The sequence below is a fragment of the Pleuronectes platessa genome, chromosome 3 (genome assembly GCF_947347685.1).
Source record: "Pleuronectes platessa chromosome 3, fPlePla1.1, whole genome shotgun sequence".
In the NCBI taxonomy this organism is placed as follows: Eukaryota; Metazoa; Chordata; class Actinopteri; order Pleuronectiformes; family Pleuronectidae; genus Pleuronectes; species Pleuronectes platessa.
Window position 1 is genome coordinate 7,628,472 of NC_070628.1, and position 14,885 is coordinate 7,643,356.

The 14,885-nt window shown below is 38.8% G+C and overlaps 1 protein-coding gene across 1 annotated transcript; it reads left to right on the top strand.

The window, feature by feature from the left end:
* Positions 1-222: 222 nt before the first annotated feature.
* Positions 223-14,649, top strand: mnd1 (meiotic nuclear divisions 1 homolog (S. cerevisiae)). Its single transcript, XM_053418857.1, has 8 exons — positions 223-405; positions 1,026-1,091; positions 2,311-2,368; positions 4,371-4,519; positions 5,885-5,959; positions 6,074-6,188; positions 10,325-10,369; positions 13,069-14,649. The coding sequence occupies exons 1-8, from the start codon at positions 403-405 to the stop codon at positions 13,173-13,175; spliced, it is 618 nt and encodes a 205-aa protein (XP_053274832.1). The 5' UTR covers positions 223-402; the 3' UTR covers positions 13,176-14,649.
* Positions 14,650-14,885: the final 236 nt, after the last annotated feature.

Below are 14,885 nucleotides of genomic sequence, written 5' to 3' on the forward strand. Positions count from 1 at the left end.
CTTAGTCCTGTTTATTTCTGTTACTGTATAAACTAAGTCCTGTTTATTTCAGTTTAACGTCATCGGTTGTTCTTGAAGGTTGTTGTGACATAACATATAAACAAAACAACACAATTATATAGTTAAAAAAACAGGGTTCACAAAATCCCGTCGGTCTATGACACGTTTTGTACCGGATCTCCTCAACGCGCGGGAATTTCCGAGGCACAGGGAAGGCGACACCTTGACGTCACTTCCACCCGCGGGAAAATTCAGAATGTGACGTTTGACTTCCTCGGATCAAACAGACGCAAAGAAGAAGAAGAAGAAGACGAAGAGGAGGAAGAGGAGCGTCAGTTTACGTCTTAATAACCACACGTGTGTGTGTGTGTGAGTGACATCACAACAACCGATAATTCAAAAATGGTGGGTACATGTTCACGTCTATCAGCTGTTTGTGTGACGCCTCCACTGGTTAGCATTAGCTAGTAGTTAGCATCTAACTAACGGGAACAACACGAGTGGACGACAGGACACTAACATATTTACTTTGCGTCATACATTTAACAATACGGTGCCAACTTTACGTGTTATTCAACCATTAGCGTCATTATCCACTGCTTAGGACAGTTATTCGAACAAATGCACTATTAAGCTAAACGACTATTTTCAAAAGGTCCCTGTTGAGGCACAGATGATGGGAGTACAGACGGGGGTTGTCGTTGTTGTGCGAATCCAACGTAAACACGAGTTAGTTCTTAAATATTGAGTTAAAAACGCAACATATGTGAAATCCAAGATGGAGGCATGTTGCGTTTCTTCTTCGTTGGCTACAAGTGTTGCTCTCTGCTGACACCGGTGGCGGCAAAGTATATTACAACAACACTGATGTACGTGCAGCGTGTTCAGTCTCTGGTTCTGATTACTGACAAACTCCTATTTCAAATTGAAAGTGGAGAGCTCGCTTGTTTCTTGTTGTATTCTGAGTAATAGAAATAGAAAGTTGTTCATTGTTACTTGATGTCACGTTACATTTTCTGCTACAGTCAAAGAAGAGAGGACTGAGTTTGGAGGAGAAGAGAACTCGCATGATGGAGATTTTCTTTGAATCGGTGAGTTTTCCCATTGCCACACAATGTAACACAATTCATACTATGAATGCATAGATTTAATGAAAGCTGTTCAATATAGTTTTTTATTTTCTCAACTCTTCTGCAACAGCATTGGTTAAATGTTGGTATTATTGACTGATTAGTTTGTAAAGGAGATTAAAACTAACATGCAAACTATGTTGACATGAACAGTTTTGTTACTTATATAAAAACCTGCAACATACACAAGGTTTGTTTAAATATAGGATCTGCACACAGTATTCTCATAAATGAATCAGTTTTATAAATTTTGAGCTTTTCTGAAAAGGGTTACATCTCAACATTTTAGAAAGTCTTTGTATAATACGTTTTCTAATTAGAAATTAGCAAAAATACAAAGTCTTTGCACTGGGTTGTAACTCAGTGTGGGTGTGTAACTCAACCCCACCTTCAGTCAAACATGCAAACAGACCTGCAGCCTTTTAAACATGCAACACACTGGCAGAGCACACATAGGTGGTGGAAATTAAGTAACCTGGTTGCCTAGTTTTTTTTTAATAGAGTCTTGCACTCACACCCTGCTGCCTGTTCATTGGCTGGGGGCAAAGGTTGCAGCAGATAATCATCCCGAACACGGCAAAATAATAAAAGACAATACTAGGAGCGAGCGCTGTATCAGCCGATACACATACTACTTGCTCATGATTGATGATTAAGTGGAATTACTTTCATATTAAACTATACATTGTGGTCTATGGAATTTCGATAGGTCCCTTGGCAACATTTGCCAGCTCCTCCTGGGGCATCGTTAGGCCTTCTCATGCCAGATGAGATATATAATCTCTATCATGTTCTGGGCCCACCCCAGGGTCTCTTCCTGGTAAGATGAGCCCAGAAGACCCCCAATTGAAGGGGCCCAGGAGGCCCCCTAAACAAATACCCCAAGCACCTTTCAATGTAAAGAAGCCGTTGCTCTATTTGGCCAATTGATAATGATAATAACAAGAATATACTACTAATAAAACAATTTCAGCGCCACAATAAATATAATTGTTTGAATGAAAGTACAGTAAATTGGCTCCTCAAAATGGTTTAATAGAGACATGTACATTCAAAGTCATGTAACTATACATTTTAAAACATTGTTGGATATCAATGCATACATTTATAAATTATATTAATTCATATACATTTTTCTGTGAGACTGATCAAAAAACAAAATTTCTCACCCTCTTTCTAGAAAGATGTGTTTCAGCTGAAAGACATTGAGAAGATTGCCCCGAAGTCAAAGGGCATATGTGAGTAATGATCAACAGTTGAACTTTTTAATGATCTTTCAATGTTTGCTCTCTTCTTAACAAACTATGTACTTGCTTGTTGATGCATTTCCCCTGCTGGTTTCTAAATATGAGAAACAAATGAAAAGGTTAGAGATATCTATTTTTAGACAGAGATGTGAATTTTGCACCTGGAGACTAATAGATAGAACAGAGGATCTGGATGTTCAAAGTCCTAAAAGCATTGATTTGATCGGAAAAGCCTTTTTAATCTTAAATGTCACTTACAAAGGTCTTGAATATTTACCTCTAGCAAAATGTTTTTGGGATTATCTTCCTATTTGTCACATATTTCATGTCTCTGCTGAGCCTTTTCTAAAGCATAGAATCCTTTGTCTTTCTACAGCCCAGCAAGGGTACAACTATTTGAGAGATAATCAGTAGAGATACACTTCTCATGTTTATTTTTGTCTGAGCTATTTATTGTTGCATCACACTTCAGGAACTAAGGGCATATGCAATTTTTTTTTTAAGTCAGTACAGTGTTGTAACAACTTATGTTGAAGGTCACTTTGCAAATGGATGCTTTTTGCTACATCACGAGACAGGAAACGAACTGGAGTGTCAGATTACAGGGTGTTGTATTTACATAGATTAAATGTGAAAAATAATGCAAATATTTTATTCCAACTATTAAATGTAAAACTAAGATTTGTGTGTGAGCCAAATGGATCATGTTGGAGACCCCAGATTCTGCCCACAGACCACTATTTGCTCGCCACTTCTATACTCTTCTTTCAACTGCTATTACACCTTCATGCATAAACACCTCGGTGAAATGCTTACAGAGTTAATTACGGCAACCTAGATTAGCTGTTACCATGTTAACTGTATTCAGTCGGTCTGTATAAGCAGAACCAGACTTATCAACAGCAGAAATCTCATAGTGCAGAGTGCAGCTGAAAGGGTTTTAAATAAATAAAACACATTCCCTCTCTGTGTAAATATAGAGCCTTACATTACGAGTATCAGGGGAGATTTCATGAAAACAGCAGGTTTTAAAGTGCTCACTCCTGCAGAGGAACAGATCCATGTTGTGTCCCCGAGAGAACAGATGAGGGGTTTGGTTTTAAACTGGACAAAGCATGAATCTGCTGAAACTGGATCTTGTTGCTGTGATTAAAAGCACATGTTTCTGTCCCCTGTACTGGGGCATAATGTAATTACTGAGTGATGGGGGAAGGGGGGGAGAGGGCAACAAGAGCTCTACATTTTGGGAACCTTTTCCTGTAGAAGAGGAGAAAATGTGAGAAAGGGGCCAAGCGAATGAGCTCAGGGAAATGAGTGGTAAGAACACACGAGGAACTGTTAAAAGGAAGTGGTTTGAAAAAGAGGCAAAGAGTTCATTCAATCACAAAATTAAGAAAGAGAAAGAAAAGGATTGGGAAATGCAGAGTCAAGCATAGAAAGAGTGTGGTCGTTCATGCAGAAGGTTTTACTTTCAATCCTCGTTTTTTACTTTTGCTGCTGTTCAACATCCTCTCAGGACTCGGCCCCTCACCACAGCAGATTAGCTCTTTCGTTTTCACAGTGGAGCGGCTGAGCTAACGTGTGGGCGTATCACATTTCACCACTGACACTGTTCAAGATGTAACTCTGCTCTATCACATCCTCTCATGCAACGCTCTCCCAGATAAATATAAACCGGCCAGATATGCTGCAGATGTGTGGGTTTCATTTTGTGAACAGTTGCCAGGAGAACATAAAAATAAGAGCTGATGCTAGGCTTGTGTTTTTTTTCTTATCCTTTTGTATAATATGGCATTCTACTAAAATGTGCAGTTTGTTTGGTCAAATAGATCCAAAGTCTTCTCAGCTTGTACTGGCCATACCTTCTGAATTAGCAGTTAACATATCAGTAATCTACAAATAGCATCAACTCTGGGATTTCAATGCAATGATGAAATATCAGGGATTGTAGAGTTTTAATGTGAAGATGTCCTTTCCTCTCTGCTGCTTTAAGCTCCCATGACTGTGAAAGAAGTGCTGCAGAGCTTGGTGGATGACAACATGGTGGACTGTGAAAGAGTGGGTACGTCCAACTACTACTGGGCCTTCCCCAGTAAGGCCTTAAATGCTCGCAAGCACAAACTGGAGGATCTGCAGAAACAGGTGCGGCCCCACAGCTGTTAGTGTGCCCTGAGATCTCAATATCTGCAGATGTTACTAAATGGAAAAATGATCACAGCAGAGCAGCACGGTGTGTACCTCAAAGAGACCGAACTTTGAACTCGACAATTGAGATGCGTCTTTCCTGAGAGCTGTGGTTGATGCAGGTAGTTTCACACAAGCCTGCTGTGTTATGTAAGACGCATCCGCACAGAGATGGGCTGAGAGGAGAGAAATGTTCTTCCTCTTTGCACTGTGTTCACTGCAGTTTACAGTAAATGAGTTTTGCCTTTGGTGAGCCAAAACAGTGTTTGAATTAATGGAAGACTTTTTATTCATGTGTTGTTTTTTTTGTTTTAGATCTGATTTAAAACAACTAATCAAAATGATGTATCACTTGGTGGCTGTGAAGAGATCTTTTCTCATCACTGCTCGTCTTTGAATATCCAGTTATCTGTGATGACCCATTTCCCTCTCCCACTGCATGACAGACAGATGGTGTGAGGGTGGTGACTCCACAGAGAACATTGGCCACCAGATATGTAGGACAAAAGTTACGAAGGCGCAATCTGTCTCGAGATAATGACACTTGGTCGCACCACAACACAAAATGATATTCTGTGCAGCCTTTAATAAGACACCACAGAATTTGGCCTCAGAATATGTTGTATGTTATGTTTGAATGGCAGCATCTATTTAACAATAGCAGTAATATAAATGATATAGTCCTGGATGTTATGACTGAGAAATTTGTGTTTGATGGGGGTATAATTTTCACTATAGCTCCCTTCTGCCATTTTGACAAGTGTGCTTAGGCAGTACTCTAATTATATATTAATGCAGATGAATCATTTCTGTAATGATGTGGTCGACCTTAATGCTCCACCAAGGCCCAACAGTCACAAATTGCACCCACTCATAGATATCAGTATCTTGAATATGCTATCAAGATCCACTAATGATTCACTGAAAAATTGGTACAAAAAATTAAATGTTCAATCAAAGAAAATGAAGACAATCTTCTTCTTCTTTGTCTTTTGATCCAAAACTATAATTGGTATAACCTTTGGTCTTTTCTTATGCTAATTTAAACCAAATCAAAAGGACAAAGACTGCTGCTCCGCTGGAAAATATTGTGAAGCACATCTGATTTGATTTGTTTCATGAATTCCCATTAAGTTGTGTATTTATTGGTATTTTTAGTCCTGTGACCTACTTTGTTATATTGCCCCATAATTTAACTATGGAACTGGCGTCATTCCCCTGCTGTGGCTTACGAATTGAGTTTTTCGTCGTAAAATCCTATTTGATCTTGAAATTAGTTTGATGTCTTTATTTGAATTTCATTTAATAAAATTTTCTTTTAAGATATCTGATGCCAAACAGAGAAAAGTGAGTCTGCAGAAAGTGGTTGAAAAGGCGAAAGTCGGACGTCAAGATACAGTAAGAAGAGTTTCACATACTTCCTTCATTTATATGAAAAGAACTACGTGTTTTTAACATAATGTGCATAAATTCAAATGAATGATTATCATAAACTGATCTGTGTCTATTTAGAAAGAGAGAAGCTCCCTGCTGAAGGAGCTGCAGGCTCTGAGAGAGGAACGAACTCAGCTGAAGGCCGAGGTGGAGAAGTACAGAGAATGTGACCCAGAAGTTGTCGAGGAGATGAGTGAGTAAAATCACACCATGACTGTTTGACATTTTAAGCTTTAGCATTAATCAGTTCACCTGTAATTGCTGACAAGAGAAATCCAACCCTGTGTAAAATGCCACACAGTACAGCACACTAATGAAACGTTAATGAACTTTTACTAAATGTACTCTTCAGTTCTTGTTTGTCTCCAAACATTTAGATTGTTTGTAAACGCCGCTTGTCCCGTTTTAGGGTTACAGTAAAAACTCCTAGGCTGCTTTGTAGTCTGGACAGAAATGGAGACGTTTGGAAACATCAGACAATGTCTTCAACTGCATTTGCTTCCTGATGATAGCCACTCATTCTTAATTTTCCCCATTTCTTTAGTAATAAAAAGGAAATTAGACTAATTGAAAGATAGATGGAGCGCTGGGTTCCGACATCAAGAGGCTCATAGAGGCAGATGGTGCTGTTTTGCAACCAGTGAGTGATCTTTTATTAAAATGAGATTCAGTCGAGAAACATCCAGGAAACGAAGCACCTGACGAGTTTATGACTAAAACGTAACATGAAAGCTTTTTTGTTTGTTTGTTGTGATAAAATAAAACCTCCATAAAGTTGGCAGACATCAAAGTTTTCCACCTATTTTTTTAAGCTATTCAAAACATAGAGATCGCTGAAGTGATGTTAGAAATTCCTTTTAAAACCACCAGGGTTGCAATGAACTTGGACACCAATCAAAAACTCAAACTCACAGACACAGGTGTCACCCAACGCTATTATGGGTGTTCATGCAGATCTGCATGCTTTATATGTTCTGAATGCATCCAAATGCATTATGGGAGGCACCTTGATCTAAGTGCTTAAATTGATTTAGTCGACCGATGCTCCTCCCGCAGCTCCCTAACCCTGCTCGGTCACATTCCACCCTGCACATCACCTGCGGTGCATCCTCGTTCACAGAAGGGTGTTCACATACTCATCGAGTGCCATGTGTCACAACGCCTGACTTTAGCCTGCTCTGATTGGTCAGAAGGGCGAGGCTCGCTCAGATGAGAATATATCCTCGCTGCGGCCAGGTGGTTTTATGAGCCTGATTTACTCGAGCTTTTAACAGCAGCTCTCAAAATAAGACATTAACAACACTATATTGGTCACATATTGAAGCTTTAAATCAAGTTAAATGTTGACAGTTTCATGTTTGACCACATTCTTCTGTACAAATGAACAAAAATGCCTCTGGGCCTTTTGTCAATATAATTTAAAGCACACATCTGCTGTCAAATACAATTAAATACAGGTTATCTTGTGTCAAACATCCAAAAGGGAGTAAATTCTGAGGTCCTGGTGTCATTTACAATCATTTGTATTTGTACTGCTCAGCAACAGAGTCTGACTTTCTCACGGTTAAAGTCAGCGAGGAAGTGGGAACTTATCAGAAATGATCACTCGACAGTTTACATCTTTAGCTCTTCTGGGTTTAACACTAGATTTTCAGTGTTAATGTCAGTCTGAATGAATCTGGTAGCCTCTGACCTCACAGCTCAGAGAGATGAGGTTAAAAACTTTTAACACAAAAAACAGTTCTCTGAAAATTACCTCTTTGCTGACTGATGCACCTGTTGCATGGTTTGTAAACGGCTAATAATGATTTAACAAGCATCCCCAATGGCTTAGTGTTAATGTTTCAGCTGAGGGGTGTGTGTGTCTGTCACTTTATGTACACGTGTAGCTAAGGTGTCATTAAAATATCTGGTTTGTTTACCTGCTGCTCCCAATATTGCATCAGATTTGCATTTAGTGTGCACACACACTTCAGCTGTTTTTTTCCATTCCAACATCACACCACAACTCATCTGCTGACTGTCACTCCACTGCAGATTCATAATTACTTGTTCTCATGAAACCAGAGATCCCCATTGTCCCAAAGAATATTGGTTTTATTGTTTAGGTTTTTTTTGCACTTAAACAAGTATGCGACAACAGATAACTTGTTGTGTTCAAGGTATACAAACTTTACAAAAGTAATGTATTTTTAGTAACATTGTTCATTACAGGGATATTACAACTGTTTAAAAACCAATTTAATTAGAAGTTCAACTCTCTTTGAATTCATATCATCATAATTATGAACATCTATTTATATTTAATTAAGACGGTATTTAATTAAGACATCTGTGTAAACTGAATTTTTTTGCCTTTTAATCAAAAGGCCTCAAAAGGCAAAACAACAGGTCAAACAACTGGGCGATTTGACCAATGATTATATCATATCAGTTTTGTGCCATTTATTAAAAATCTATTGCAATAATTAAAAAAAATGTATTACCCAGGCCACGGTCAAAGTAGACGTTCCAACTCTCTTTGGATCTTGCCCATTTAACTGAAATCTGAGACTCTAGCAACGTTTTCTCATGCTCAGCCTCGGCTTGTAATTCAAAGACGCACCTAAATCAGAAAGATGAACCCGGCAGTTAATGAGGCAGAGAAAAGAGAGTCTTTCTTTTCTTTTCTCTTTCTCTTGCATTTATCTCTGTCTCCACTTGCCTTCAGGTGTTGTTTTCTCCTTTTTGAAGTACACCACACGCACAGCGCTGTTGCAGATAACCCCAAACCCCCCCCCCCCCCCCCCCTTCCTCCAGTGAAACTCAGATTGTATCATGAGAGCGTTGTGCAGTTATACAGAGTGTGCTTGACATTATGATATGTCTGCACCTGAAGGGGGGTTAAACTGAACTTGCACAATGGGCGCGCTCAGACCTGTTCATGCAGATCTGATGCGCATTGGCTCAGGGAAACATCTGAAAAGCAAATGTCTGTTCAGAAACTAAACTAAATGTATTGAACTAATACATTTGTGCATTTGACTTTGAGTGTGTGTTTATCTCATTAGATCTCACCCACAGTACAAGGTGTTCTCAGTAAAATCCCCATTGAAAACACAAATGCCAGCGACAGAGTGAACAGATGACATTTTTTTATCTAAGCTGGATTTGTCAGGCGAAATGTTTGACAAATGTTGCCACACCCATTAATGCCAGTGGGATGCTGTGGGCCGGCAAAAGACACCATAAAGAAAACAGAGCTGTATGCATGGCATGTATGTGAGTGCAGTAATTATAGTTTATAAGTTGGACAAGGGAAACTACAAAGTACAGATTGTTTCTTTGAATTATGTATGCCATGCATTGTGGCATCATTCATCGTTGGGTGTGTAATATAGAATGTTGTGCCTGATAATTATTATGTTGAGTATTTTACTGAATAAATACTCATTAAGGGTAACAAAAGGATTTATAGTTTCTTAATTCTATTCACAGTGAACATCAACACCCTGCCAAATATACAACTACAATTTAATAAGAATAACCGGAGCATGTGAGCAAATCAAAAGTCAAGTTTGTCTTGCAATCCAAATTCCCAGCCATAAAGTTAAATTAAAAACTCCCGGTCCATGAGTCTGAGATTATTCCATTCAGTCCCTGGCACTAGGAGCTGGAGTTTATAATCGTGAACATCAACTTTTGTTTTAACTGTGGTATAATTATTAAAAGCTAAAATAAACATAGAGAAGGCGTGGAGGGAGCTACACCTGTTCAGGCTCATTCCAGCAACTGTGATGAATGCACCAGATATTTTAGTTGGATTTTTTTCCAGTCGTAGCAGATATAGCCACACCTGTAGATTGTTATCATGGACTCATCAAAAGGTTATTTTTAAGTACCGCTCAAAGGTAGAGACAATATTCTAGGTGCATGAATTAAGTGGAGTTCCCTGCTTGTGTTCAGGACTCAGTTTTATAGATCAGCTTTCCAACAATCACCGACCAAACTTTCTTTTATCGTTTGCTGAATCTATTTGTTTGTGTTACAGTCTTGTTTTCTGTCTGAGAACTTTTGCTGCAAGAAATATTTCTGCTCCGAGGATGATCGACTTTCACCGGTGCTTTCACATTAAACATTTATTATTTAGGGCTTTTTTATGTACACACAGTTTCTTGCTCTCAAATATATGTTGGTAAAATGACATTGTTTGGATTTGCAACACAAAATGAAAGACGTTCTGTTTCTGTCCCCTGTAATATGAGAATTTCATTACATCTTTTTATAGTGAGATGCAAAATCTAACTGAAGGAGTAATTTTGCATTCGATCTGTGTTCTTTCTTTTTCAGGGAAGTCAAATGTCACAGCGAAAGAGGCTGTCTCCAGGTGGACAGGTAAGGCATTATTAGTTCTAAATACATTAACAAAGGTAGAAGAAGTCTGGAATCCAGCTACAAAAAGGAGTTGATTTAGTCAGTTAGATAATTGGAAACTATTCCTGAATATCAATTAATAATTTAAGTCATTTTGTAATTGGATGGTTTCAGGGGGATTTATGCTGTTGTACAGGCGTGAAGACGTTTGGTTAAATCACCCTCATTTTTTGGTTTATTAAATGGTGAAATATGACTGTTAAAATGTTTTAAAAAACACTGTTACATTTACTCATTACTTTTATTATACAGACAAACAAATCCTTTCCCTTTGAGAGACTTCAACTAGCAAAGATTTACTATATCTATTCAAGAAATGACTTAATATGTCAACACAGTTTTCTGTTGGCTGCTTCACACATGCACAACACAGCGGAAGAGTTCCTGCCTCTCTCTCGGACATTTGCGTTCACACGTGCAAAATTTTGTTAAAATTTTTTAAAACATATTTATTGGTTTTATATTTATTGTTTAAAAGTAGCCTAAGTAGTATACATTTCTTAATCTGACAGTTTGTGTGCAGTTAACAGGAACTATACAATAATAGGGCACATTTTTATTTATATTCTCTATTGGCTGCCCGGCAGTCATTAAGTTAATGTTAATATTTGAAATAAAACTTGTAAAGCTCTAAGTGAATTTGACTGTGTTGTATTCGAAGGTATGATTCAATTGTTTTCCATGGTCCAGTATTTAAAAAAAAAAAAATAACCAAAAGAAATCGTCATAACGAATCGCAATACCCACAGAAACGCAATACATATCGTATCGGGAGGTCCCTGCCGATTTAGCACATATTTAGCTTTACAATGACTGTGGATTGGCTCAGTCCATTGATTACTTACTTGACGGAGGTTGTAGGGGCACTTTGAGCCCGGCCTGTCACCTCCTGGTCGTCGGCACTCAGGCTCTCTGTGTGCTCCTGAGTTGACCTCGGTCGTATGCATGGAGACGGCTGACCTTTGGGGACCATGGTGACCAGCCAGGCCTGCAGTGTTTCATTGCTCTTTCAACATTTTTCCTAAGTCCTGTTGTCAGACTGACTTGGAACATTTAGACTTTACTGACATAGAATTATACTAAATTTAAATGACTGTGAGTCATACCTACCTCAGCCTTGAGTTCTATTTCCCTCATCTGTGGTGGACAGTACAAAATGAAACCGCCTGAGGTGGTTCCTCACAGCACTGTCAGCAACAACGGCTGCTTTTTTAAACTTCAATATGTAATGTTCACTTATTATGTTGCAGCTGTGATCTAAATTTTTTTAACAAATGCATGGATGACCATTAGTAGATTACATTCTCCTTGGAACCATTGTAACACCATCTTTACTTGGATGGGTAGAAGTCGTGGATTAATCTATTTGAGCCCTTTTTAATATATAAAACAATAATGTGTTTACTGTGTAGCTGCAGTTATTATGTTCACTAGAACACTTGTCTTATGGAGCAGGGCGCAGCAAACCCCTGCAGGCCTTTAACAATCCTGTTAGGTGAGTTCAGTCACCGATGGCTGCAACTGCTTCTGTGGAAGTTGTGCTGTGTAGCCTCGTGAAACTGACAGACATCTACACAATGACAAGTGCTTACATACAAGCCCAGACATAATAAATCATTTCACTTAAATTACATAAGCTCACTTAACAATTTATGTACTTATGACCGGTACATGCTGTGCTGTTATAGACAGAAGAAGACATACAAGAAAGAAACTAGGCGATATCTTTAAAACCATGGTCATGAGAGGAGGAGGGAATCAAAGACATCTTTCACAGTCTTGTGACCAAAGATAGCCATGGACACAGAGCCATTAGCCAATAGGGATGCAGTATGAAAGCACACAGTGATCAACATGACTCAAATACATAAAATGTCATATATGGATGTAAAATGGATGCACAGAGTCATCTTGCATAGCTCCGCTGTTCACCATCACTACTACATTGTAGATAGATAACTCAATGTTTTATGATCGGCTACAAAGTTTATTTGTGTATCCAGATCACTCCGAATAAATGTGTGTTTCCAGTTTTTTACTGTGGTTTACAAAAATAAATTCTCACATTAGATTCTCAAGGTAAATTCACCTTCGTAAATCATTAGATTCAAAGGATAACATATTCCAAATCACCTGCTGTCATCACAAGTCAACAGAGAGCGTTTGACCCACAGTTAAATGGAAATGCTGACTGCTGTTTAAATGCTTTCATTAGTCGGTATTTGTGCATTGTCTATTCTAAACCTGCCTGTTTGCAACGGGGCTGTTTGCAGCTTTCTGCTCCACCACAACTACACAAAGAGCTGTTCACCTGTTTATTCAAAGTGCAGTGAAGTGCCCAGTACATAGACCTGATTTTTTTTTTTGTAAAGTTTATCAATATTGAACATAGCGTGTGTCCAAATCATAGCACATTCCACAACCTGCAGTTCCTTGTTCCTTTTTAGATGTGAAGGTGATTAGATGAGCGGTTCTCGACGTATCTGAGCCACACACACATTTGTCTGGGCTTTTTTTTTTAGATTCGGCGACTGAAAGAACTTGAGATCAGAGTGAAGCTCTCATAATCCCAGACTCATTTTGCTGCCGCACTCTATATATCCTGATGGGCAGCCCTGTCACCGTATCTCAACTCATGAAGTGTGATTTTTGGTTTTCAGATAATGTCTTTGCCATCAAGTCCTGGACCAAGAAGAAGTTTTCCTTTGATGACAGCCGCATCAATAAAGCCTTCGGGATCCCCGAGGACTTTGACTACATGGACTGATTCATATTCTGCTCGTGGACACCAGAAGAGTAAAAATAAGAGTTTAAGCTTCAGTTGGAAGCCTCCGCACCTGGTCCCTAACGTCTGTTCTGCGCATTAGAGTGAAAATAAAGCTACCAGGATTTATATAAAAGCCCGGGGGTGGGCTTTAGAGTCCGGATGGATAGCCGTGAGTTTGCTGCAACAGATGGACTTTATCAGCAGATATTTTGCTTTGGTGCAACCAGAGACTGAACCGTCCATTAGTGGCAGTGAGGAGTGAGTGGGTTCTGAGCAGCCAGACGTTGGGGACACCTGTTTGCATGAAAACTGAGAACTCCAAGTTGATGATGGAGAGGAATCAACACTTAACACCGACGTGTCACCAGTGATCTAATTTATATGGTGTTAGCAGATGGTTTGGAATCGAATGCTTGGGCACTTTTTACGCCTTATTTTCATGTACTTGTCGGGCAGCTAAAAAAAACTGTTTAAACCGAAGCGTAATCTGTTCATTCATAAGTGCACTGGGACTGATGTGAGAATTCAATTACAGAATATACGCTGAGGATATGTTTTGTCTACAAGTGGTGTAAATATTTACGTTTTTTGCAGAACCACTTTTCTTGTGTCGCAAATAAAACGTCCCTCTGAGTTTTACAAGACGTTTTTCCTGCAGCTGTATTCATTTAAATGCATTTACATCAGGCCTCCAAATCGTTTGTATTTTTTTTTTTACCTCTGTAAGAACAGAAAAGGAACCCTGTTGACATGAAATATCTAGAATGACTCAACTTCTGCGTTTTCCACCCTTTTTTTTTCCTGCTGAACCAGATGTAAAACAGGTAGTTGCGTGTTCTGTGTTTACTCAATGACCCTGTTGTCACGTTCAGTTTTATCTGTGCTCTCTGCTTGTCTTGTCGTTAATGACATGTAAACATGTTACTTTCTTTTATTTGACAGTATATGGGAGTTCTTTCATCTCTAAGTCGTTGAGGAGAACATGTTTATATTAGGAGACAAATGTCATGGGAACAATATGTATCCTTGGAAACACAGTAGTGATTACAAGTGTAGGTAGTTTGCCTTTTTTCGAATGCTTAAGCTCTATTATATAGACTCATAGGGATAATCTGTCACTAGACAATGGGCAAATGGCACTATTATCATATGTACATTTATTGTGGCAACCCTAAGCCTGTTGTTAGTACAACACTGATCCACTCAAAAAAAATCTAAGTACCTCACTGCACTTTTGTGTGGAGGAGCTGACACACCTGCAAACTGGTAACCTGAGTGTGTGTTCATGTGTGTACCTGCCCAACTCGTCCCAACTATGATTCATGAGTCAGAGGTGCTGAAACAGAGCATAGTTTTACCTATGTGTCACTCACCTAACTTAGTCATTTCCTGGAGTTCCTGAGGTGAAATGTGATGTTCAAAAGACCAACTAGTAGTCATAAGGTTAATATAAAATAAAGTATTTTTCCCCTAATGTTTGCTCTATCAGTGTACTATTCATATTACTTAGACTGTTGATATGTATTCAGATCAGGTTTTACTCACTAATACAACAAATAAAAACACTTGAGTCCTGCTGTTAAAATCCTTAGTAGGTGCAGACGCCTTATTGGCTCAATGTTATCGCACATCAGAGGTCAAATGGCCACTGACTGAGATATAGTGAGCAGTTGCACTGACGCAACAGCATTTCACTGCTGGTTGAGGTTT

Bases quoted from the DNA above. Each gene is read 5' to 3' on its own strand.
- mnd1 (XM_053418857.1), top strand. The intron at 1,092-2,310 runs GTGAGTTTTCCC...CCCTCTTTCTAG, and splicing joins TGGAGATTTTCTTTGAATCG to AAAGATGTGTTTCAGCTGAA. The intron at 6,189-10,324 runs GTGAGTAAAATC...TTTCTTTTTCAG, and splicing joins AGAAGTTGTCGAGGAGATGA to GGAAGTCAAATGTCACAGCG.